General features: G+C 40.0%; 2 protein-coding genes across 2 annotated transcripts in view; one reads left to right on the top strand and one right to left on the bottom strand.

The window, feature by feature from the left end:
* The window catches only part of LRP2BP (LRP2 binding protein), an 11,738-nt gene extending 1,465 nt beyond the window's left edge, over positions 1 to 10,273 (top strand). Inside the window, exons 2-8 of the mRNA XM_009330720.1 lie at positions 320 to 432; positions 2,474 to 2,587; positions 4,141 to 4,283; positions 4,369 to 4,474; positions 4,942 to 5,165; positions 8,183 to 8,348; positions 10,151 to 10,273. Of these exons, the coding sequence (XP_009328995.1) occupies positions 320 to 432; positions 2,474 to 2,587; positions 4,141 to 4,283; positions 4,369 to 4,474; positions 4,942 to 5,165; positions 8,183 to 8,348; positions 10,151 to 10,216 (932 nt within the window). The 3' untranslated portion in view covers positions 10,217 to 10,273. The remainder of the gene's footprint in view (positions 1 to 319; positions 433 to 2,473; positions 2,588 to 4,140; positions 4,284 to 4,368; positions 4,475 to 4,941; positions 5,166 to 8,182; positions 8,349 to 10,150) is intronic.
* A 1,485-nt stretch (positions 10,274 to 11,758) lies between these two features.
* Positions 11,759 to 27,357, bottom strand: part of SNX25 (sorting nexin 25) — a 77,081-nt gene continuing 61,482 nt past the window's right edge. The window contains 8 exon segments of the mRNA XM_009330670.1: positions 11,759 to 12,366; positions 13,236 to 13,336; positions 14,891 to 15,072; positions 16,918 to 16,984; positions 18,197 to 18,314; positions 23,313 to 23,477; positions 24,013 to 24,126; positions 24,719 to 24,859. Of these exon segments, the coding sequence (XP_009328945.1) occupies positions 12,292 to 12,366; positions 13,236 to 13,336; positions 14,891 to 15,072; positions 16,918 to 16,984; positions 18,197 to 18,314; positions 23,313 to 23,477; positions 24,013 to 24,126; positions 24,719 to 24,859 (963 nt within the window). The 3' untranslated portion in view covers positions 11,759 to 12,291.

A 27,357-nucleotide genomic window follows, 5' to 3' on the forward strand; every position in this document is an offset into this window, starting at 1 on the left:
CCGTGAGGCTGCCCCGGGCCCGTGAGGCTGCCCCAGCCTCGCCGCTTCCCAGCAGACATTGGAAGGTATTTTGTGATGCGAAGTCCCCTCTCTTGTCCAGGATCGCTTTTAAGCTCTTCCGCGGCGAGCTTAACGTTCGCAAGGGTCAGGTTGTCGTCACTGAATTTTTCCTTTTTATGAAACAGCCCGCTCTTTCATCTTAGTCTTTTAAAAAATGTAATAAAAAGGGAACGCCGCCAGCTTCAGACCTGTAGTGTGCTCATTGATGCTGTTCCATCCGTTTGGGGAAAAAACCAAATGTGTGTCTATTTCTAAGCAGAGAAGTGCAGCCGTGCTGCTTTATTTGCAAAAGCGGAGGAGCTGTTGGCGAGGAGAACGGCAGGTGGAGATCCTCTGGCACGTTTTCTGAAAGGACAACTGTACTACGAAGAGGTTGTGGTTTCCTTCTTTTAAGTAAATATTATAAAGCTGACAATTTTCAATACCATTTCAGTGGAAAAAGAGACACCTTAAAAACACTACAAGAGGTGCCTGTGCCTGTTTTTTTTTCCCATGAAAATCACCAGGCGTTTCCCCTGAGTAAGTTTTTCCTACGCTTTCCCCAAGCATCTAGTGGTGTCTTCCAGTTCCCTCCCAGGCCTCCTAAGGAGCAGGTCAGTAAGCGGCAGCCTATCCTTACAGCCAACTTCCAAGCCGAGTTGTTTTTTGGCCAGCTGAGTGGCCAAACACACGGTGTTTTCAGTTACGTGGTACTGGTCCCTGACCCGAGACACAGCTTTCAATCTTTGTTCCCTACCTAGCCACCAGTTTTGATGAAACTTGTTATCTTTCAGATTTCTGTCCCTGCCCACTTCGGCTAAAATTGTTCGCCTATGTGTTTGAAAGTAAATGCTCAGGGAACAGCGTAAGACTGGCTGGCAGGTGAACTTAAACCTCAATTTCTTGTGAAAATTAGAATAACCCAGTTCAGGAAGACGGAAAAGAATGTACAAGTACCGAGTCACGTATTTTCAAATGTGATGTGCATGGATTCAGTACCGTTTACAGTGCAGCTAGTGGCACAGTGTAAATCAGTCTCGGGGTTTGCAGCAGGAACAGAATTAACTCACTCAGGGTTTCTGCTTTCTGGGCCCTGTCCTCCTCAATGTTTTTGTCAATGAATTGCCCGATTTTTGGCATGATCAAGACTGACCCCATGGAGCAGAAGACCTGTTTCTTGATGAGCTGGCTTGGATGTCCATGTTATATGTTGCTGTCCATCCCTAAATTTATTCTTTGAGGAGGTTTTAATTTCCAGGCTTTTGGACATATGTCTGTAGTGCCTAAAAATGCATGTTCTCATAGTACTGCAATTTCAGACGTTAGAAAAAATCACTGCCTGATCAGAGCCATATGACTCCTCCTTATAGCACTAAATCCTCAGGAAAGGTGAGAGAGTACAGGTGCCTCCCGTACTTCTTTTTGATACTCATGACAGCTGGTTGTAAAAAGGCACTGTTTTTTTCTCGGAGTTCTTTAGAAAAACAAAGCCCATACAGTCATAATGGCTAAGCTGGTGAGACAATTAGCAGTTTAGACAATTAATAGTGTGGACGGTATTAACAAGGGGTGCTTTGTCATCGTGAGGATGTTTGACTGACTGTCGAATGATTGCTCAGTTCTAAGCTTTTGCAGTCTGGTATTGTTTTATCAAGGCATACAGGGAATTCGAAGGAAAAGTATAGAGAAGAACATTTTAATTTCAATGGTTTTTAGTTAGTATGCTGACATGCATGCATAAAAATATTTTAGTAAGGACACCTGGCTCAGTTAACCGTTACATTTGCTGTAACTGTGTTTAACAAAGTTGTTTAACAACTGTGTATTTTTAAATATAGTTTCTTCTTTGACTTAAAGCAGAAGCAAATGCTCTCTAAGATTCTTCTTAGAAGTGAAAGTATCTCTGCTGTTGCAGGTTACGCCTTCATAAGAAATGTGGGGCAGACAGGTGGGTCTATGAAGTCTTCAGACAGCTGAGTTTAGTCTTTGTGAAACCAACCCTTAGTTGAGATGTAAAAGCAGACGATGAAACCCTCAAGGTGTAAGAATAGCTCACGTAAGTTAAGGGATGTCAGATAGATGGGACAGGGCAGCTGAATTAGACTCTTATCTCCTTAAATTAAAAAGATGGCATTTTGGGGGAGGGGAAGAAAGGCTGTTAGAACATCTTCTGGTTTCGGAGATGATGTTTGTATACCAAACAATGAAAACTTGTTTGAAAGTCGTAAGTGCTTCCATCCTGTCCAACTTTCTTGTGGTTGTTGACTTACTCTACTTCTGTTTTCTGCCACTTCTATGGTTGCAATTTTTTGTTCTTTTTTCATGAGGGAAATGCTCCAGGTTGAAAAACTGTAAGAGATTATATACTGGAGAGTTAAGTTGCCGTATGTACTCTTTGTTCTGTGTATTTCATCGTTTATTCTGTCTTTCCCAGGGGTTGTATGAAGAAGCATTAATACAATTTGAAAAAATCAAGGATATGGATTTTCAAGGAATGTATCAGCTTGGTGTAATGCATTATGATGGACTAGGCACTAAAGAAGACCCTGTGAGTAACCTAGCTGTACACCTTTTACTTTTCTTTTAATATTAGCTGATAATTACTAAGAGCTTCTTTATAAGCTTGATTATTTAGTTTAAAATAAACAGGTCTTTGGTTTAGAATTAGCTTCATAAAGTACAGATGTTTACAAAGCATCATTAAAGGGAGAGGGTTCTGGGCTGAAGAAGTTCTCAAAAATAGCTACAATAAAACAGGTTTATCTGGAAAATACTTAAGATAATTTGTATTTTAAAATATAACTTCTAAGGGTTTGTTTGTACTTTGCGTGGAAGCTATGTTTAAAAATTGCTATTAATTTGTTACTTTTTAATAAGTAGTGCATATAAATGAAAATAAAATGTGTAAAAATGGAAATCAAACAACTGTATTTCAAAATGTAAAACATCCGTTGCACAAAGATGTTTTTGAAGGTACTTCATATTCTCTTAACACGGATGCTAAAGAATATTGTACTTCTGCCAGTGGTTGGCAGAAATATTTTTAAATTAGACAAATGAAGAATTACAAGAATTTGAGGAATTCAAATTGAAGAATTACATTACAAAAAAGGAAGACAAAGGCATGTATTGCTACAGTAAGAAGAAAAGAGTTAATTTATTGGAGAACATGATCTTGAAGAGTGGTACGAGGAAAGAATACAAGGAGGATGAAAGAAAGGGTAGATTACAAGGCAGGAACCAAACTGTATTAACAATTCTGATTCTTGTCTGGTGCTTAGAGGATTGTCAGCAGAGCAGAGAATATTCTGCTGTGTTTTAGAGGTGGTTAGTTTGTTCTGTATGCCTGTATAATTACTGCATTGGCTTATTTGCAAATAAGGATTTTAGCAAAGTTTCTTTCTTTTTTGCATATAACAATATGAGAGGTGAATAAAAGAGGAACCTTTTATAAAGGACTTTTTCTAGTGTATTTAAACAGGGTGTCCATGCTAAATCCTAACAGTGTAAGTCTTGTTTCCAAAATACCTACGAGATCCTTGGATGATACACCATACAGCTGCCCATATGCAATGTTCTCCGGTTGCTTATTTAACAACATCATTTTTTGTCCATTATGAATCTAAGGTATTTTTAATTGAGGTACTTCAGAGTGTGCTATTGTATCGCTTTGCCTTCTGTTAAGGTTATTTTATGATTTCAGATACATCATGCAATATGAAACAGATTGCAGAAGTCTAAAATTGAACATGTAGCAAGTTTAGGATGCGACATTCATTTATGTAAGCACAAGAATATGTTTGAGAAAAATTTTATCAATGAAGAAGAGTAATAAATACTCTTATTATAATAATAATAAATAACATAAGGAAATGTTTCACATTAAAAATAGGCTGGAGTCAAAAATCTAGGGGCTGTCTAATAACCAAAGATCAGTTCTGCTTTGTCATGACACCATTCTCCAGACTGTCCTACCAGTATGCCACAGCCTTTCTTCAAAGTGGAAAAATAACCTGTGTTGCAGAAGTCAGTGGATTCTCAGGTTCTTTATTTCATCCTCTTCCCAGTCTGAATGCAATAATTACAGTATCTCAATGTTAGGAAAAGGGAGTGGAATACATGAAGAAAATACTCGACTCTGATTCCCCAAAAGCAAGACACTTGAAGTTTGCAGCTGCATACAATCTTGGCAGAGCATATTATGAAGGATGTGGTGTTAAGCAGTCAACTAAAGAGGCTGAAAGGTAATGGCAGTCAGTAATTTTCCTGATGAGTATAAGATGCTAAGATGCTGTATTACTTAAACTTTCTTTGTCCCCATTTTCTTAGGTTGTGGCTTATTGCTGCAGACCATGGGAACCCAAAAGCAAGTGTGAAGGCCCAGAGTACTTTAGGAATGCTTTATTCTGTGTCAGTTCTAAAAGATCTGAAGAAGGTAAAGCCCACTTGTACCTTTTCAGTTTCATGAGTTCCAATTAATTTTTAATTTCACAGAGAGAGTACAGTGATAAAATACAGTTTTCAGAGTCAAATATAAGTACTGCTAGGCATTTTCATCCATTTAAGCCTGTATGAACAGATGGTCAGAATCCCTCATTTTGACTCACTTGACACCGCTAGCTGATATTTTTTTAGTTTTTTTTTTAATTGGGAGTATCAGGGAGAAGGATATAATGGATTAAAGTTTTGTCAGCCTTGGTACCCTTCAGAAATCAAGCAGGTATTACTGATTGACGGCTCTGACAGTAAATGAAGCGGGTTTAAAAGCCTTACAAGGACTGTGCTTTCTTTTATGTGTAAGCACTTTTTATAGACTGGTTAATGTAAAAGCTTTTATAGAAACAGTATGCAAGAAAAGCAGCTAAAGTGAATATATACTCCAGCTTTGTGCCTCTTTTTTAGGCCTTTTTCTGGCATTCAGAAGCATGTGGCAATGGCAACCTGGAATCACAGGGTGCACTTGGTGTTATGTATCTCTATGGACAAGGTGTATGTCGAAACACTAAGGCTGCTTTGAAGTGTTTGAGAGAAGCAGCAGAACGTGGAAACATCTATGCTCAAGGCCATCTTGTGGAATATTATTACAGTAGAAAATTTTACTCAACAGCTGCTGCAGTAGCCAAAAGGTGAAGTTAATTTCACTTTATTTTTTATTGTAATTCTTCACATAAGACCATGGAACTCAGATTAAAATGATTAAGTTCACGCTCTTGTCTCAAACTCAAGGACGTTTGAGATAATGAATTGGAAGACCTCACCTTTAAAGAGGCAACAGCAAACTACCGACGAAACTCATGCTATAAGGTTCCCAATTATTCAGTACAGTTCAACTTTTCTTTCTGATCCTGTGAAGCAAAACAGCCTTGAACTAGAATCCCAAGTAGACGCCCACACTCAACCCTGCCTTCCCGTCTCCTCAGTCCACAATCTGCTCTAGGCTCCTGCCTTCGCCCTTCCCTTTTAAACCCCTACAAGAATTCTTCCGCTCTCCACATCCCCCATCTTAATGTAATTTCTATCCACTGTCTTCCACCCCATCATTTCCTTACTCTGTGGCTCAACGTGCTTTGGTCCAGTTCCTGTGTCCTTTACAGGACATGCAAGCATTGACACTGGGTGGGATCCTGCAGTAAGCACTCTGGGCAACACGGCCTAGGACCTAGAAGTAGCTGCTGCACCCAGTGCCAAGTTACCGCCCTTTAGCTTTTCATCAGTTGCTGCTTATGGGGATGCATACCGCATCGGCATTTTTAAGCCTGGACCACAAGATAGGCATCTGCACGCAAGTGGTTTCTGGCGATTATCTGCTTGCGGAGAGGTGCTGGTCTGAGCCGCAGCTGGGGAGCACTGACTGGCCTTTTCACAGGCAGTCACTGTGGGACCCGCTGCTCTACCTACATACTCTGGAGTGGTTTGTGTATTGCAGAAATAGCGACTTCTGTTATAGGCTGCAGTATTTAAAATAGCCAGTCTGTATCGAGTTTCTGTACCTTGAACTAGTCATGGAGGAGAAAAGCAATGTTGGTGCCAGTTCTGTAGCTGATGAACAGCACATTTTTGTGACAGACCTCCAGAGCTGGCCAGTATATGTTAAAAGTTCAATCTGTCTATCAGAGTTAATTTGCTGGAAATAAGATGCAGGTAGACTAACTGACTACTTATACAAGCTACACACAACAGCATTGGTGCTTTTTGTGGTATGTTTATGAAGCTGCTGCTGCCCAGCGATAAATGTGTCACAATTTACCATCTTACAGAAGCTGCACCTTGTATATGCCACTGCATAGCAGCAGCTCTGGTAATTCAGTAGTTCAGCAATGAATGCTGTTTGCTGTACTCACTGCTGAAAAGGATAGTTTTCTCTCTGAACTGCTGCTTTTCTTTCTCTTGCACTGTAAGTAGACTGATAGCTATGCGGTCTAGTCTAGCTCTTCTGTGCTTAGAGTGCATCCCCTCCAGCCAATGCTGCACGGTAGATTATTCAGACAAGTAAACCGCACTTCATCAGCTGCAATTATGATTGCAGAAAATAGCGATGAAATCCCCTACTACAGCCAGAAATGACAATTTCTGAACCAAAAGATACTGCCGCCATCCTTGAAAGAGTTCCACTGAATTGAGATTGCAGTTGGCCTTGAGGCAAAAATCTCACAGCAGTTCCACCAGTTGTATCAGGCATCAATACCTTTTCTGCTCAAATTTGTTTGTCCTTCTATGTTCATACCAACTATGCGGTTTGTTACGTTATGTACAAACACACAAACATTAATGTGATTATGTGCAGTATAACCTTGCCTAGTCTTTGGAGTCTAGATTAGCTACTGATACTTCACTTCAAATAACAATTTTGTTATCCCATAGAGTTCTACTTACCCATTGCTATGGTACGTTCTTGAAGTCAACTATGCTGAACTAGAATTTTTGCCTGACTTGACTGGGTAGTGTTATTTGCATCAGCATCCTGCTGTGTGTCTTTTGGAAAGGAAGGCAAAAATGCTGTATCAGAAAAGATAAAAGAGGTAATAGGTTACTGTTATTATATTTGAATGTTCTTGCTAGTAAGTCTTTGGGTTTTTTTCCCCGTTGTGTTACTGTATTTGTTAATGGGACCAAATTAGGTGGGAGAACATTGCTCTCAACACATTCAAGTGATTTATCAGGTGCTGACTTGCAGAGGGTTACTTCAGAACAATCTTTCATAAACACCTATTTATAGAGAATAGCTATAAACTGAAATGACTGGCACTTTTCTTTCTTTTTTCTGTCAAGTCTGCGCCTATCTGACACAACAAAAAAACTGAAGTGATGTGTGAAGCAGCATGTAATTACTGTTTGGTATCTGGAAAGGATATGGGGCTTGGGGATTTCTCTTTTAAGACAACAGTCAGAAAAAAAAACAATTCCCACTTAGAAAATGTTGTACCTAATATTATAGTAACAATACTAGGTAATTATAGCCCGATAGTTAAAACAATGCTCACTTTGTCCCTCTGATTCTTAAAACGGTTCTTAATAAAAACAACATGCTGAAAATAAGGTGACAGCAAGCAGACAGACGCATGCAGGAGAAAGAAAATAATTGAGCTGAAGCAGTCGTAAGTGGTTGTCCTAAGTGGGTCTTACAACCTGAGGCCCTCAAGTGTGTCCAGGATCTTCAGATTACTATGATTTGCCAACATCCTAGTAAGAACTTGGAATTTTAGAATCATGGAATGGTTTGGGTTGGCCCTTTAAAGATCATCTAGTTCCAACGCCCCTGCTGTGGGCAGGGACATCTTCCACTAGATGAGGTTGCTCAATTACACGAAATAAGAGCTTTGCCTTTCTTCCACATATATATTAATTTCCATGAAATATTTTAATAGGAATAATTAGCATAAAACATGCTGCGTTTTACAACTAGTATAACTATAGTGAAAGTGACTGCAAAAGTTACATATTTGTTTGCTATTTAATATGACAATATTCAAATAAGACTAACTTCAAATACTGCATAGAAGAATCCATGTAAATACATGTAAATTTCAGCTTATTTTGGACAATGATGTAAACGGAAAGGAGGCATTGTCAAGTCATATGTGGTCGACTTAAATTATTGCTTGAAATGGCACTATCTAACCTAATGCTGTAAATTCCACAACAGGGTTACAGAAAACGACGACATCGATGTGCTAGCAAAGATAACTGACTGTCTTCCTACATACGTAGCCAAGGGGGTTGCTATGGCTGCTTTCTATTTGGCTAGATGCCTCCAGCTCGGCCTGGGGGTACAGCAAGATCAAGCCGCTGCTAAAAAATACTATTCTAAGGTAAGCTGGGAAAGTCTTACAGACTAATTTATATCTCATGAAATTGAGTGATACCTTGGATTTGAGTCTTCAAACTTGCGGTTGGCTTAAAGACTCCAACGTTATTTATGCAGGAAAAAAAAAGTATCTGTGCAAGAAAATGAAGAGTGATAACAGTGTATTGAAAACTACTAAAAATAGTCTTGAAAGGATACTGTCTGCCCACTTGCTTAAGCAAACAATGCATTCTGCCAAACAAAAAAAAAAAATCTGCGATAATCACCGCAGCAGAGCTTGGTAACTTGCAAGATAAATTAGCTAAGTGATTTGAATAATTTTATCCCCAACTGATTTGCTGTCATTCTCTCAAACTGAAAAATTGTAACTTTTCCTCTGCTTTAGATTCTCTAACAATTACAACCTTCATTAACCATACTTAAATCAGTCGTAACTGGTTGTCATGCTTACTTTTACGTTTACATTTTTAGCGATAGCTGAGGATCTACTGTTACTGATACGCAGGGGAACAAATAGGTCACTTTTTTTGAAACTTCTAAGGTTTAAGTGAGATTTATTACTGAGGAAAAAGATCAGTAATGGCTTCTAGAAGATGAATCTGCTAAATAATATCAGTGATGCTTAAAGGTACAGTCAAGGCAAGATGATTATGCCAACTGAAGGGAGTGTAGCAAGATTGGATCTGTGCTTCAGAGAGAGACTGTGATTTCTGTGCATGTAGAGACCATTTGTTTCAGCAAGTGAATACTTTCATGTCCAGCTTGGTGCAATCCAAATAAAGAGTTCTGTAAATGGTAAATTATCAAATAATTTTTGTGGCTCCTTACTCAGGGAAGCCACTGATACAAGAGGCCTAGCAGAGCAGGTGATCCTCTGAATACATACATTTTAAACATTTTGTTCTCCTGCTGTGAATAGTGTTATAGAGGACAGGATGAGGGGGAGATCAGGAAAGGAATGTGAACTGGGGTGTTACGAACACTATAGCCAGTAGTCCTAGGCCCATCAGGATTAAATTGCTGCATAGCCCTTCCCACTGTCTTCCATCAGGTCTAGCGTAACCACCACAACTGAAAGGAAATTACAGCTTTCACTCATCATTCACTAGAGCTGTACATCTGAGACTGATCTAGGAATGCCACTAGCTTCTTAGTATAAAAAGCGATGCTTGTTATTGACTGGTGCCATGCATCTCTACATCAACAACAAAAGAGAAGGAACAGAAAACAAACAAGGAAGCTACCTGAAGCAGTAACTTCAGAACAAGTGAAAGACAGAGTTGTGGGTGTGTTCAGTTTCTTTTGTACCTGGAAAATAATTCTGTTAACTGTACAATTATACCCACTTAAAATTAAAATCATGTTTGCTTTTTAAATTAACTGCTCAGCTGCGGTTTTGGCCTACCATTCTTATACCCAGTCAGTTTTGAAAGAGGTGAGAAAGAGAAGATGGGCATCCCAGAGGGTACTGAAACAGGTGATGGAAGTGAATGAAACTCATCCAGTCTGCAAACAGATTTGTGCTTCTGACTGTGGTGCCAGCACATACCATACCAACAAACAGAACAAAAAAATAAAACCACGCTTAATGCTATAGTCAAGTATGCTCATTTTAAATACTGAATTTTTCTTACGTGGCATCAGAAACAAGGATTTAAAGCTGAATATATTAACTCTTTAATATTTTAACAAGTTGATTATCTCAGATAATGCCAACAAAACTTAAAGGCCTTATTTATGTTATATTGACAACATACAATTTTATTTTAGCTATAAACTAGAATTCCCTATTCTTTGGTTTCAAAGGCATGCCTTCTGGATCCTGCCGTTGCTGCTGACCTTGAACTGGCAGCTAATCTTGGGAGAATTTAGTGTTTCCTTTAACTGTGAGTGGCATATAAATGTATTTCCTACAATAAACCATCTTTAATCTCCAGCAATTATAGACTGGTCATCACTTACTGCTTGCTTTTCAACTTTCTATAAAGTACTACTTAAAGCAATTTACTGAATCTTTTTTATCTAAAAAAAGAGAAAGCAAAAAGCTCACACTCTTCCTTTAACTGAGATGAGGCAAAGGCAGACTTCAAAACGGTATTGAAGACTTAAGGTTTATTCAGGACATTTTACTGGGACAGATGTCCTGTGTTTTCTTCATGTCATACTGCTATATAGCACATGAATCAAACCAGAACCAAATAAAAACGGTTGTTCCTTTTTCTGCATTTTTAGTATTTAAACATTAAATTTCAACATTCTGAAAAGCTTGAAAACCCAAACTTGTCTAGTTTTCACATACAGCCCATTCACAGGTCACGACCATTTTTAAATCTTACCTTTGTTAGCAGTGTGTATACTTTCTTTCACATACTTTTCTAATGCATCTAGATCTACTTACGTGGTGTCTTAACACATTTTACTCTTCGACTGCAGAGATTCAAAGTTGGAAATTGGCCTGTATGACACCAAGCTTTACAGTTCAAACCACGTCAACTTCTAAAACAAGAAAATACTACTTACAGAACTATGAAAAAAACCCCATTAGTATGGAGACATTCAATACACGTCCTCTGCACAAGGCCTGTTCTCCTCAATCCTTCTTCATATTGCATTTACACTACCTCTGTTTGTACTAGAAATAGTTGAAAACCTCTTGGTTAGGAGTGCGTATGCCTGAGCAATGTTATGCTGAATATCTTACCGAAAGATACTTTGGTTAACCACTAGTAAATTTTACTGACTGCTATGGTAAGCTTGCACATTTCTAAATACCTCTTTACTCGTAAAGCTTTCTGTGTGCAGAACTTGGCTTGCTTCTTAGGACTGTGCCGTGACTTGAAAACTTTTTTGAAACTGCTGGAACAGAAGGCTAGATGTTACTAAAAACACTGATTTAAATATAGCATACCGATTTTATGTACCTTACAATACAGCCAGCCTTAACTGCAAGCAGTTTTTCTAAGAGCACAACTGTACTGAACTTAAAAGAAAGTAATGAGTGTCACCTAGGGATTTTCCATGATGTTTAATTATTTAGATGTGCATTAAGACCATATTTACATATTTTTACATAAATTAAAAAAAAAACCACTGAAGACATCGTTTTCTTTCCTTGTATAAAATAAGGGAAAGATTTGAAGGTTGTTTGAAACTGGGGTATTTGAATAAAACAGCCCTGAGTAATATCAGGGAAGTTATTAGAATAGTTTAATTAAATGTCTACTTAATCGTTGATAGAAGCAATTCATAAGCACTAACCTCTGAACTAACACTTAACACAGGCATTCTGTTAGGACACACCAGTTTACAATACGTACTTTTGACACAGACTTCAAAGTAACGTAAATATTCCTTACGAAACCAGTGCTGTCAAACTCATTCATTGGTCATCAGTACAGCCTCATTATCAAGTACTGCAATCCAGTTGTGTTATTTATTGCTTACAAATGCTTCAAACCACGGGAAATCTTTGGTAAAAACAAAATTGATAAAATTTGCACAATAGCTTTACATGTAGTATTGCACGACAAGGCTTTTTCAATACACAAGAAAAAAGGAATGCTCAGATCCTCAGTGAGGAGATTAGAACTGTACAACATTCATTAGTTTACCACTATAAGCAAAATTTCTTTTCATAAATGTTTAAAATATTTTCCGGTTTCTTTCAGCTTATATGAACATTTATTTTTTCAATCTATATTTGAAACAGAAGAGTAGTCAAATAGAACAATTTAAATAAAAATTGGCAACTATACAGCATTGTTTTGTCTACCCTACTACAGCATCAGATCTTTTCAAGTCTGTTTACTTCACAAAAAACTCAAGAGGAAAGAAAAACGCTAAAAATAATCGTAGTCCTCAGCCCTCTATGGAAAAGAGGAAATAAGTTTCATGTCTATTACTGGACATAGACATTTCTCTAGTGGTCCAATCGTGCAGATTCAAACCTAAGTGGCATTAAGCTGCTCTAAATGAGCTCTTAGCTCAGGACACAGTTCAGTTAGCAGCAGTTCCAGCAAAACCTGAAAAACAGAAAAGAGTTAAGGTGAGCGCAGGTGCCAAACAAGAATTTCTTTTTCCTTCCTGACACGTTCAGAGCATCACAGAGAACAGAAGCATGTAGGGTCTTTCTGCTCATCATTCATGCAGCTACTTTTCTTTCATCCTAAAGTTAGCACGCGCCCTGCAGGTAATACGGGAAGTGTCTTAAGGCTGAAAGAAGGCAAGTGCCATGGGCAGCTGCTTTCCGATGGGGATTTCCCACCCCGTACGAACTGGCGCTGTTCTGTCGAAGCCGTGGTAGCTACACAAGCAAGCAGCAGGGCATGCACCTCCGGAGCAGGCTGCGTCCGCTCCTGTGCTGAGGCTGCGTTAGGTGACGGGCTGCCGAAGGAAACGAGCCAGAAGAGACTGACTGAGAGTGAAGGTATTATACTTGGATCCAGCCACATGCTCCGACCGGTCCCAACCAACAGGAGAGGAGCGGGACTTCTGGAGGGCTATCATGTCCTAACTGTGAGCCAGTCCTGGAGCTCTCCTTCCCTAGGATACTCCAAGGTATGTTTATTTTTCTCAGCTGTATGAAGAAACTAGTTTGCACCTTATGAAGTCAGACAAGTTGGATGTGGTAGAGGATCTCTTTTAGACAAACGCAATACTGTTTTTAAACTTAAACAGCTTTTTGTTATTCAAAGTCAGTCAAATGATGGAACCAAGTACTTTTTTTCTGACTTCCTTTAATAACAAAAAATAAAAAAGTTACTTGCACATGGAACAATAGTCCAACATAAATCTCTGCAAAAACACACACCCCAGGCTTTAATACTGAGCGAGCAGAGCTCAGCAATCGACAGGATTATAAAGTCGAACGGCTACTTTTCTGGTTACTCACATAGAGTAGATGCTTGTTAGCCTTTCTCTCTTGCAACGCATTGAACACTTTCACTACACCGTGACGGGCATTTTGTTGTCCAACAAGACTCTGCAGAGTATCTGCAACAAACATTACTTCAGCTTATGTTGTTCCACTCATGCTAGGCAAAACCTCCAGCTAATGCTACTACCCATAAAGGAGGGGAAACAAACACACTGCTCTTCATGGCCCTTGGTTACAAGATACACAGTCCCCGTTTGCCAACCTTTCAAAAACATACAGGTAACTCGGGTCACAGGTTGAAAAGATACCCTTATTCTCCAGTTACCCAAATTAAATAATAGCGCATGCATGGCAATGACAACGTTTTAAGTGTTTTAACATGATATATAGCATGCCTTTTAGGTAGTTCACCTCGCAGACTCAAGTCTCATCTCATACATTATTAAACCATTCACTTAAACACACCTTCAGCCACAAAGAGGGAATTCCTACAACAGTTAGAACAGATTTAGCATTTCAATTGCCTCTCAATCTTCACACACTTCCCACAAGTAAGCAGATGAGAGAATTCTAAGTCAATTATTTACATTTTGGATTAAATCAGAGAATAAATAGTGATCCAATGCTTCATCATTAATTTAAGGTGCATTCAGCTATGTCCTGATGTCTCTCTCCAAACTCAGAAACAAACAAAACGACAAACCAACTATGGAAGGCTATTGTAGGCGAGTATGTAACAGAGAGAGTAAATGGAGGGTTGTTTACACATCAGATGATGAGTATTTTGCACGCGTACCTGCTGCTATTTTTGCAGTAAAAGTTGATTAAACAGCCCAGTGCAAGGGGGTATATGAGATACCTCAGTGAAGCCATAAAATAGCTCATTAAAGTACATTCTATTCAGATGGAGGGGAGATGATAAGCATTCAAGCTGTGTTTAAGTGCGTTTCCAAGGGCTAAAGGGAATGAATTTTGTCTCTTCCCAGTTAGGTGCCTTTGGGTTTAGTGATCTCTGAAGAGTCAGAAGTAGGTAACTGGACTCCCTGTCCCGTGAATGGGACGGGATGGAGCATCTCAGGATGGTGCCCCAGAAACGTGCATGCTGAAGAGGAAGCTGCCTGGGTTTGGGAGCTAAGGGCAGGCAGAGGGAAGTCCTGGAAACCCCACTCAGTCCAGGATGCTTCTGTCCCAGGCTGCAGGTCCCTCTAACATTCAGTGCCCTGAAACCTCTTATCGGAAAGAGGCAGCAACACACAACACTGACAGCACGGGCAGACCTCCCTCTTCAATTCCGAAATGTAAGAGGAAGAAGTAATTGGGGTGGTGCCACTCTCCCTATTTGTCAAGTAGTGCCAGGTAGCAGAACCACATGGTGTTTGCTCACAGAGAACCAGCAGAGAGAGTCTTGGCTTCGCTTAGGTTCCCTGATGAACATTACATACAGAAGTACAGCGATACTGGATTTTGCATCCACCAATACCCGAATCCATGCCCTTTACCAGACAGACAGGACAGGCAAAGACTAAGGCCAAAATTACCCTTATATATGCAAAAACCCATAATCTACAACTCTACAGGAAAAATCTAAAATGCAGCAGAACAGTATTTGATTAACCAGTTTCCTTACTAGCTATTAAATCTGTGATTAAGCAGAATGAAAGTGATCTCACCTGGAATGTTTTCAAGTAGTTTTTGCTGTGCCCTCTGTTTTGTCTCTTGCTTTTGTTCGTCGCTCTTGGCTCTCGGTGGCGGTGCTAACTTTCCATTTGGCCAAAAAGCATCTCGAAACACACCAATGTAGTAAACAAGCATTGGTTCACTGAACATCCAGTGTACAGTGTCACGGATTTGCCTGTAAAGAAGTATAGAAGGGAGCACATCAGAGCTGGTCTTTCACGTTTTATGCAGATTTATTCTTTTTACTCCTGAAAGTAGTGGGATCAACGCTCATTTTCATGTAATTATCCCAATTTATCTGAGCTGATTTCACCAGCATCACAGCAAGTCGTATGCAGCTCCGGGTGCTCTAGGATCTAGGATCAGATACCTGAGATGTGGAGAAGGCTACACTTCAATGTAATCCACAAACATATATCACAAATACTACACTGAAATGTGTACATATTTCAAGGATGGGCAGTACAGAGGCTCCACTGGGTAAAGACATAAAAATCAGCTAACTGTAGTGAACTCCAAACTAGTTGCATGCACAGCGGGATAAAAGAGATGAAGTTTTGATAAAAGCGCAGTAAGTTCCCTCACAGCTATCAACAGCACATTACTGAAGGGATTACAAACGGAGATAGCAGCCGCCTCCTGTGGCTGCAGGCACTCACTGTAGCCTTCAGCACAGAGTCCGAGGCAGACAGCAGGCTCCAGGCAGTACTGCCTGTGCCACAGTACAGCCAAACCCTTTGAAATCAATAAATGTAAAAATTCAACCAACATGTAAAAAGCTATACAGCAACTTTGCGTGCACGCTGTGCTCACACACACTCTCTCTCTCTCTCTGTCCTCTCTCAGGTGTCTTTCGTGCTAGTTATCAGCAGTGTGTGAACAAACGAACCGATCATCTTAAAACTCGGCGAATGGATACTGTCAGAGACCATCAGTTCACCGGGAGTCAACGGCGTGACTTCCTATCACTTCTTGTCCAATTTACCGCTCCGTAACATACGTGAGAGGTTTTAAAAGCCATGCTGGCATGTGCAAATTTAGTCACTGACTGGACGAAGGAACAGCCTGTTCTGCTGGTAGATTTCTAGGCTGTGACGCTTACCTGAGTAATAGTCCCACTGCTACACCAAAGCAAAATAATACATTTCATTAGATTCTCAGTGGCACTCTGACTATGTGAATGTGCTACAGAAATCACAGATTCACAGACTTTCGTAAGAAAAACCATCATCATGCGTAAGAGCGTCAGTACTGATCGAAAAGTCATGGGAAAAGTGTTTGTATCAATCATCTGCTTTATTGAATCAAGTTTTACTGTAGGTCTTTGTATCTGACAAGAAAAGGAATACTCTTCCAAAATTTTTCTGACCAATGATCTAGCTTTCCACATGAAAGGTGTGTACAGACACACACGCTTACTTCATAGCCTCATCCAGGCCTCACTTGGCAGATGCCTTCAAATGACACAGAAAACCACCTTCATGAAAACACATCACTGTTACGCATGTACAGGTTTCATGTTACAAGTTAATGGTTCTCATCATGTATAAACACTGTTTCAGTCACTTTAGAGAAATGCGTATTTGATTTGAAAGAAATTACTTAAAACGGAAACCTAGTTTGGCAGGTTTCAGATCTGGCAAAAATCTTCATGGGACTGTAAGATAAAGCACAAACCAATAAAAGCCATTCAGAGCCAGGCTGTTCGGAAAAACAGGATAGCAAGTCTTTTTTTTTATATATATTTAGAGAGAGAGAGAGAAAATGAATCCCATGAAATACTGTGTTCTTCCAAAAGCAAAGCCCCGTGTAGGGGAAAAAAATAAGGAAAAAGATAATTCACATATCTGTGTCTTCTCTAATCAACACATTTGTAAATTGAGCTGCGGAAAACAAATGCAGATCATCACATACAACAGAATGTCCAGATTTTTTTTTTTTTTTTTTAAAAACAATTCTGCTCTCAGCCTTTTTTTCATAGAACAACAATGCAGGTTCAGTTAAAGTAACAGCTACTTACTTGTTAATAGTTCTTCCAAAAGTGACTTGTACTAGTGCAATTAATGTTTTCCTGACCCACTTGAACACTAGAACAACGCAAAATGACAGAAAATAAAGATCAAGAGGTTAACAACATTAGAGAACCCATGATCATGTCCAAAACCTTTCCCTCCACCCCCCAAAAACAAAAAAAACCCAACAACCCACCCCTACAGTAAACATATCTATTATAATCCTTTATAAGACTTCACTAACTGTACACGGGTCTTGTTTTTCTTGACTGCTTTCCCTGTACTGTTTGCTATATGGTTTTTAAGTCTTGCAGATTACATAAACATATCTATAATATGCATTTGTAGTTTATACTGTAAACTTCTATGTTTAAGAATATTTCAAGTTTGTTGAGCCATACAACTACCCAAACCCCTTTTTCTACTTGAAAAAAGAAAACCCCTCAAAATCCACACCCTTTTCATACCTACTAGTATAACGTTGTACACACAGCAGCATCATTAAAATTCTGAAAACATTTTCACTCAAATAAACCAAGCAGTTAGCTTTTCATTATAAATAAAGGAAACAAATGCGAGTGCTTCCTAGTAATTACTGGTTTATTTTTCCTTCATGCTGTTCACCATCAGCACGAGAAAGTCTATATTTGGAAGATACATCTGCCATTTTTGGAAGGTGCTGCATTTTGTAATAGTTACCCTGTAAATAATTTTATAGAGCGTCAACTGTGGCTGCACATTCAAATAGAAACAAAAGTAGTTTTCTTTTACCATCATTCAGTTACGTAAAGGAGGAAAAAAAAAACTGGTACTCAAAGATGCCACAATTCTAGCATCTTTTCCACTGTACAAATTGTAGAACTAAAATGCATACATAATACACTTAAAATGGGCATTAAAATTATGTTGCTTTGTCGGTGACATGTTCTGTAATAAAGCCATCTTTCATTCCTCATAATTCATTCATTCTAACAGGCAGAAAACATGCTTTTGTACTTCTGTTTTTTCCAGACTTTTTTTTTTAAATTAAAAACTTCAGAATATTGAACGCAAATGCTCTCCCCTACCAGTTACATTTTTACTGCCATCTTATATTGGAATTTCACTTTTGAATGAAAGCACCAAAGTTATGAACTACTGAAGAACAGCTCTGTTCCAAACAAACTGGCTACATAGATTGCAAGAACATTTCCACTTATTGAAACAGCAGAAAAATCCAAATTACAAAGTGCCCCAGATTCCTTGGCCAACAGATTCCACTAGCAAATAAGCAGGTTTACAGCTTACTTCCTCGCAGCTCAAAAATCTCTCCAATCAGCATGAAACATGGTTCAGCAAGAGAGTCCCTTTTCCCATCCACCTCCTCTCCGTAGTCTGACAGGTCACTATCCTCTTCCGTTTCTTCCTAGGAAGAGAGACACAACACGGGTATGCACTGCAGTTCCCCATCCTTCTTCCAGAATGGCTTTAGTGACTGCCATGCTCTGGGGAAGGAGCGCAGCCAGCCCTCTCAAGAAAGGGCATTAGAGCCACCAACTCTGCTGCTGGCAGGATCTGGCAAACAGGAACCTCACCAGGGATTTTGAAAAGGGATTGCACTTCTCACCGGACAAGGGTGATGAGGACACTCTGCACTGCTGGAGTCATCACCACCGCTAGATCTTCTGCCTGCAACCTTGCCCCAGTAAGCACCTCAATGTTCGGTGGATCTGCCCAGATTTGCAGGGTCCACTGCCTATATTGTCCTGCCAACACTAGCTGGATAAGGGAAAGCAGGTGATGTGGGAACCACGTACTGCTAGGAAGCAGGTGAGAGCTGTAAGGAGGAGATGGCACTCAGAGGCGTTTGTGATTGCAAAGCCTCCTCTGACACAACACCCATGAAGGAAGGACATCCAGGATGGGGAGCTAGCCAGCTGGAGCTGTTTGCAACACAAGCAGCTAGGAAGAAAGAGGCAAAATCTGGTTATTGCACAGGGGGAAGCAGGTAGCTGGCTCCCCTGGAGAGCAGACAGTGCCTTGCACAGCTGAAGCCACTCGGTGGGATCGGACACCAGCAAGTTGTCCTTGCAGTAAGCCGGAAACCAAACCCAGCAGCGAAAGAGGAACGGGCCACTGCAAAGACAAGCACCATTAACAAGTACTAGTCCCAGGCAGAAACATAGTATGGTGATACTTAGTGACCTGAGCCTGAGGATACCCAAGCTCAGGGTACCGAAGGGAGTAGAGTTATTCAGAATAGACTCACAGGAGAAGAATGGATTGAACCACCTCGGTTTTGGTGGTACCATTTATTCAAGAATGAAGAGCAGATAGCAGGTTGTTCCTCAGTGTCAAAGATCTGCTTCAGCATCAGGACTACACCACCTACCATTACTCGTGGCAGCCAGCACATCCCTTTGCTTTCCTGGATCTTCCCCTGCCTGCCTATGCTTACAGCGAAGCCACGGTGGGGTAGACCCAACCCCCGCTGAGGCTGGTGCAATGCCCCAGTCTCTAGTTCAGGAATGGTCAGAATGGCGTGCACACAAATTTTCTTTCTTCAGCCCTGGTTTTCAAAGAAATCCATCATCTCCTCCTTTGCCTTCCTTTCTTTCTTATCATTCCAACATCTAATATTGCTTGATTCCTTCCCACCCCTTACCCCCCCGAGTCATCCAGTCTGGAAAACCTGCTTCATGGCTCTATTTCTCTTGCATTATTTTGGTGTCTTTCTTGGCCTTATTCTTATGGTCACAATCTTGCAGTCATCCCTTGCCTGTCATTTGAACCCTGCTATACAGAGAGTATCCTACAGTGTCTCAGCCATACATCAGTTTGTCTTACTCCTTCCTCACACCCCCCAAATCCCATCTAAAGCCCATCATTGACTTCAGGTACATTTCCAGTCCCTGAATCTTCTCCAGGCATGGCACTGCATAGTAGCCTATAAATAAATAAATAAATAAATAACTCCACAGTGTTGCATATTCCAACACCTGTATATCCCGTACCCTTCACACTTCCTGTGTCACATTTGGCATTTTCCCTAGCACTGCTCGAGACGCTGCTTCTCTGCTCATAACCAGAAAAACAAAAGAAAAAACCCCACAGCACTGAAGCACACTGTAAACGTCCGCGTAGACTCCCCTGTTTACCAACTTCCGCAGCTTGTTGAGTCCCAGGCTTTTAAAGCTTTCTGCTAGAGATAGGCTAAGTTGTGACCGAGGGCAGGGAACAAAAAGCCACACCATACTGACAAGAAATGCCACACAAGGAAACCACAAGTCATTACGCTTCTTACCATACAAGCACACAAATTCACTGACGATGACCAGAGTTTTCTCCAGGGACACAGTCTGGAGCAAACTCCAGTCCTGCTCACTATCTTCCTCTGGTCAACAGGCTTCTTGGTCCTTCATCATTTTAATTATTCAAGAAATTATGTTTTATTTAATTTTTCATAGTAGACATCATTCCATATTTTCATTAAGCACTTGAGCAACAGAACAGAAAATAAGCTTACTGAATTTGCAGGTGAGCTTACTGAATTTATAGTTGAGCCCACAGGGTGCAGTTTGATAAAGACAGATGCAAAGCAGCGATAACTCACTGCGTAAATGCAGGAAATGAAACAATTGATATTGGTAAGACTACAGAAAAAGATCCCAGGGCCATACTGCTGTGGAAGAGGCAAGTGTAATACCATGATGTTTAAGCACGAGCACTTTTTGTATGACATACATACACATATAGATATAAAAATTATTTTCATACATGGGAATGGGAAAGCCTAGTGGGAGCATCGTGTTTCAAATTTTAGTCACCACACTTCCAAGAAAAACATGGATAATCGGTAAGTCCAGAACAAAACCATAAGAACTAAATAAAACATAACCTAACAAAAACTAGAAGAAATTGGGGCTGCTCAGTCTAAGAAATAAAAGACAAAAGGAAAGTACTAACTCCTGATAACTGAGATGATCCTAGCCCAAACTGTTCTGTGTTTGCTGCAGACAGGACACGAGCTAGCTGGCTAAAGAAGGGAGATTTAGGTTAGACACTAAGAAAAGGTTTCTGACCATGAAGATAGCTGAGAAGTGGGATACGCTGCCTTGCTTGGCCAGAGAACATCAGTTATCAGAGGTTGAAAAACACGTTAGACAAACACGTGCCAAGAATTTTGCCGGTACAGTTGAGTCTGCTTGGAGCAGGAGGGTAAACCCCATGACCTCTCTGAGGTCCCCGCTCTGTTTTTCTGCTGTTCAGTGAATCCCCTATCATTTAGAAAAATGCAATGAGAAGAGTAAATTCTTACACCACAGTGCATTTTCTATCTATTAACACTCCATAAACCTAAAAGCCCTTCCTCTAGATGATATCAACTGCATTTTTTCCTCTGTTTTGGTCTTGAGAGCTAAGAAGTATGTTCTGAAGCTAGCCCTGTCCAAGGAGCTGTACATATAAAAGATCTGAAATTGCTGTAATATCTAATCCTGAAAACAGCACTCGAGGTAATACTGTTGCTCTACAGCATATTTGAAAAATGTGAGATGAGACGTAAAAGGCAAAGAGAGAGCTGTATGAGAGCATTCTCTTCTACAAAGTCCAAAATACAAACTAAACCAGGAATTCTTAGTTACAAAGAGAACACAACTGTAACAGCTTTGTAACGCGTGGTTTAACACAACTTCATTAATGACCTTGTACCAAACGATTCAACCCTAGTTTAACTGCTGTAGTAAATTATCCAAAATGCTATCACTGGGCAAGACTGAGCTGATATGAAACTCACACTGAAAGACAAGAATGTCCAAGGAAAATTAGAGCTGATCCCAGACTGCCTCACAATTCCCCTCCCTCCACTTAATTTTATCATTATTTTTAAACTAGGACAAACGTTTGCCATACTGATTCAGAGGGTCTAACAGTCCCCTATACTCCCTCCCCATCCATATTCTGTTGCCTCATCTTATGTTTAAGCTTAGGGAAATAGCAGAGAGGAGAGGGAAGGTAGATGTGAAGTGGGATGGTCTTTGCATTTGCAGTGCCTGGCATAATACAGCTCCTAGTCTCAAAAGTAGCAAGTACAAAATAGTATTAAATTTAAACTGAGTGAGAAGTTATGTTCTGACTCCTCTGCTGCCACACTGTCTGGGCATTTTTTGCTCTACTTCCTTCAGTTTTTCAGTACCCATTGCTTCATTTCTGCTTCATTTCTTTGTTCTCTATCCTCTCTCACACACTCTCATTACAAACTCCCTTTCCTTCTCCCGTATTTCCTAACTACCTCCTCCTACACACTCACGTAATACAATATACGTGCAGTCTGGCTTTTTTCTTGAGGATGTCTTTCAATTAAATAGCAAAATACAAATAGCTTCATGCTTCTATGCTTTTATGCTACTTCTACCTAAGTGAACACACTTTTGTTTTTAGAACTGCAGTACTTCTATCGAAGTGTATAATTAGTTTCTCAAACTTTCTTTATATTTATTACTCTGAAATGAGACATATGCATTCATCATCTAGGTGCAAATACAGTGCAATTTTGAAAAATGAAAATATATAGGATTTTCTCATTCCTGAGAGATGCAAGTCCACCTTTTTGCCTATTAACAGGCTAGAACCATAAAAGTTCCCAAAACTCTATTTATCCTGCTCATCCACTGCAGACAACTACAGCATATGAGAAAATAATTATTTCATATAACGTATAACTAAAAAGGGGAATAGAAACAGCTCCTTGGAGGCTGCACGTCTGCAACATGAACCACACAGAATAAAGAGCCACGGAATTATGGTCAATTTTAGTCAGTGAGCTATTTTAGTCACTAATCTATTCTTCACTGCATTTTGAAAGACCATGTTTTTTTATGGCTTAGTATCAAATTCTCCAACTGGTTTGCCCACATGGGCTCCCGCCTGTATTTGCAAATTCCCTCAGTGAGCCTGTACCATTTGCCAAAATTCTCTGTCAAAACTAGCTTTGCTTCAGAATTCGTCCAGAAATTATTAAGGACACACAGCTGTTCCCTGCCAAGAGAAGCTTCCTAAGAGAGAACTATTTTTACCTGTCAAAAACCCTCTGAAATACACATGTCAAGAGCACAAGAAATGGGAAATTCTGCTATAAAAAAAATAAACAATCCTACATGGACTGCGATTTGTTTATTTGTGATAGGTTACACATTTGCATATATATATTTATCAAAGGGCAAGAAACTTATTGTATTAACAAACACCTTTTAAATTCATAGACAGCTCTTATTGCTGACTCCTTGTTCACTTACAGTAAATTAAAAATGACCTTTGGAAATGCCTTCCAGTATTACCTGCCATTCAAATGCATTATATTAATGGCTCTCCCTGCTTACTTTGGATAAGTAATTAAATTTGGGAAGATTACTTTTCTACCGCTTACCTCCTGATGAGAAAACAAATCACCAGGAAGTCGTTCTAGAAATGAGGAGAGTGAAAAAGAGGACTTCTTTCCTTGCACATCAATAACTTTGAGGTGCTCTGGGGAAGGACTCAAGAAGGCGTAAAGTGCTTCACTCTGGCAGAGTCTTTCATCAGAGAGCAATTTCTATGAAAGAAAAATAATGACAGAAACAACACATTAATTAAATATTTCTTGTTAAGGAACAAGGCTGTCCAATAAAACTGATTAAGACATGGCTCAGAGGTAGAGTGAGAAAAAAATCCGTGTCTCACAAAGATACTTCAAAGATACTTTAAGAAGCTAGTTCTAAAGTATTAGAACTAGTAAGATTAAAGTTTTTAATCTTACAAGTTTCTTTTTATTTAAAAAAGGTTCTAATTTGTAAGAAATTTGTTGTGAAGTGTTATAGTTAAAAGTGGCAATTACAGGATCCATTATTTACTATTTCTTAATTAATCAAAGTTTACATTAACTTACCACTAGAGGAATGGTTACTGTCAGCCAAACTCATCTCAACTTCAGGCACTTAGACAACTTTGACATTTATAGTGTCAAACCTTACATCTGACCTATTTGTTCTAGGCTCCCTCTTTAGTCCATAGAAAGACAACATCCACGCCAAAGGCATGATTCAAATCTCCTGTTTAGACATCTGTTGTTTTTGTCTTTGTTTTCTTACCTGCAGAAAGTTATTAAGCTGCTTCTTGGATTTCTCCATGAACTTCTGGTCTATGGATTTGAAGGGCAGCTTGCTGAGGGAAGGCAACTGAACTTTCTTTAATGATGGAAAACACTGTGTAGGAGAAAAGAGAGCTCACTTAACATACATGTGCAGAAAAACACAGGTGGTTCAGAATGAACATGAAAAGACTCCTTTGTACTCTCATCTCCCTTCCACACCCCTCTCAGCACCTTGCAAAACACCTTCCCTTACCCACTATGGGCTGACACGTCTAAACCCTTTCCCTTCACACCACCATCATTATCTATCCCTTATCAGACAGAAAGGTTAAAGCACTGTAAAAGGAAACCTTCTCTGTCCCCAAAAGCTGTCTTCTCTAATACCTCCCTGGAAACCAGAGACAAAATCTAGTTTTTAAAGCAGGCTCTTGCATGACAGTGCAGAGCATATACCATTTTGACATTGGGTTAGTTCAGGAAAACATTCATTATTAAGGAAAAAAAAAATTATAAACAAGTTTCATAAGCATCTGGCAGAGGCCAGAAATATGCAGTTAGAAAACTACCTCTAAAAGGCTAAAAGCCAAAAGGCTGGCATAAGAACTGGCAATATTAATTTTTTATCTGGTTTTCCACTCTCCAAGCATCATTCTGACAAATTTTAGTAATCTGCATCTTCTCCCTCCCCTAACTGAGATTCGTACCTCACTGAGTTTCCGGTGTAGGTTCTGAAACTCACTGAGCTTCCTGGGAACAGTCCAGTTCTTAGTTTCAGCTCCACCGACTTCTTGTAAACTCACCATGACAGAGTAACAGGGCACTTGTTCTCCATTCTCTTCTAAAACCTTGTGGGGAAGAAACCAGCAGATAAGGTATACTACTTTGAAAGCAAACAGTGGAACATTCGGGCTGCCTCATGACTGGCTTGCAAATTCAGTCATCATCACTGTCCCATGCTTCTCTTGCAGTTTGAAGGCTACACATGGAGCAATACCCTTAATGGACTAAACTTCACCCAAAATGCTACGTCAGCCCTGAATCAGTCCTCCAGCTAGCCACTGTTACACGTTACATACAGCTTTGCAATACCGCCTATCAGCAATCAAATCTCCCTGACATGTCTTCTTCAAACAGCTGCATTATTTCAGTTTCTAAGGTACCTACCACATCGCTTTCTGATTGCTTAACCAATACTCCATCTCTCCCATCTGCGTTTTCCCGACTGTTCTCCCATTACTCCCACCCTTCCTCCCCAGTGCTCGTGCCGAGGCTCACCCACACGCCAGGCACAGCAGCTCTGCAGCTGGGCCCTGCGGCAGCTGGTGCTGTCTCAGAGCGATTTCGCTGCTCACTTGAGCTGTTCTGCATGCACAGAACATGTGGTATCCATGTGGTGTTTATTTCCCGAGGGGCTCACAACTTTACAAAAATACTAATGAATCAAGCTGTACAACAGCCAGAGGAAGGAGGAGCGATTAACCACATCGTGCAAATGGGAAAACTACAACAAAGAAGTTAAATGATTTTTCTTGAGAGAACTGCAGCAGTATGACCATATTATTTCTTAATTTGATGAGCTACCCAGAATTTCATCCTTATGTCCTAATCGTAACAGATTTTTGTTTACTTATTTTAAGGAGACAGCTAAATAGATTATGAAAGGCAAATAAGGGAAATGCATAAGATACATAGCGTTTTTTGGCCAAGCCAAGGTCTCAAATGCTTGTTTTAATATATGTGCAAATAACAGAAAGGTAATTATAAAATACCACTCTCACGATCTTTTTGAGGGAAGTAGTAATTTTTAAGCTTTTGGGGCCTTTTTTTTAAGACTATTTAACTAATCCAATTAGGATAAGAATAAACTTTAAAATTCATATAATTATGACACATTTTCTGAGAAGCCTGTAAAGGTCTGACAGCACTTGAAGCTAGTGACAGATCATTTGACAAGCAGCTACATCACCTTTGTAAAAGACACACAGCTAAAATGTATCTTCATGTTTTACAGCTGTTCAGAGCTGTACGTGGAGAATATTCCCTGCGATGCACTCCTCCTAAAGCTGCACATGGACCACTAGGAAACCCCATCTGAGGCCCAGGTTTCACATCTCTGTAAAAAGAGCTGCAGCAGCACCCAGACAGAATACAAAGCACCAGCCTGAATGTCTGAAAATGTGCCTGGTTCCCAGCACAGCTATTTGGGAAACTGCCCTTCTCCTGCCAGACGACTGCAGAAAGAGATGCTTGAATAGCCTCCAAAATGTAGGTCAGAGGGACCTGGCACAGAGGGACTGGGATCTCCTGGGACAGTCCCTGCCTTGTCTACCCCTGAGCTAGATTGGATTCGTGTTTGTAGGTGACTCACAAACACCTCCTGGCAGCCGCTTTTGAAAACCAGGAGATCAGTGCTGAAAATGCTGATCTGAGTCATGCGCATCATTCTCCCTTACACATTCGTCCCCAGGGCAGGGATCTGCATGTGTGTAGGGTCATCTGAACTGTAATTGTCAGGAGACAGTCATCCCTCTGGAAGCACATTCTCAAAATGCAAGGACTTAGTACTCCTTCTGCTTTCAAGTTAGGATCCACTGCACAACCATTTAAATTCTAACTACTAGATGGAGATGCATTACAACTTCCTTCGAAAACCCTCATATAAATACCTGAAAGTCTTCAGGATCTTCTTAAGAAAGCAAAATTTTTGACCAACTTAAGTACTTGTGCGTTTGTTTTTCCAAATTAATGAGTCAACTAGAAAATGCACAGAAAAATGGGATGTTAGGGGGTCTTCTAAACCAGGAGATCTAGTCCTTTGCTGTAACAGGCACCATCTCATACAACTGTTATCATGAATGAATTCAAACTTGTGAAACAATTTTTTTTCCATCCCCATTACAGTAAAAGTCTGCTCTAGACCCTCACCCTGGTCATTGGAAGTTTCCTTTCAATTTGCAAACTCATTTCCCATTTGTTCCAACAACTCTTCACCCCTCCCTTATGTTTACTCTTATTGATGTGTTTTTATAGACAGCCTTATTCCTCTGAGTCTCCCTTTTGCTAAGCTAAGCAAACGAAAGTGCATTCACAATCACTTCTCACGGGAGAAGTTCCTCATTCAATCCATTCAATTCCACCCTTCTCAAACGCAACAGCCCAGCACCTGCAGAGTGACTGTAACACTTCCTCATCTCAAATGGAAACTCCTCTCCTGATGTATTCGAGGGCCGCGTTTGCCTTTTTCACACCTGCAGCCCACTCAAGACGAACTGCACATCTGACAAGCCACCAGCATACCTACTGCTTCCAGCCAAAAGGTGCTCCAACGGGTCGGAGCCAAAGG

The sequence above is a fragment of the Pygoscelis adeliae genome, unplaced genomic scaffold, assembly GCF_000699105.1.
Source record: "Pygoscelis adeliae isolate BGI_AS28 unplaced genomic scaffold, ASM69910v1 Scaffold167, whole genome shotgun sequence".
In the NCBI taxonomy this organism is placed as follows: domain Eukaryota; kingdom Metazoa; phylum Chordata; class Aves; order Sphenisciformes; family Spheniscidae; genus Pygoscelis; species Pygoscelis adeliae.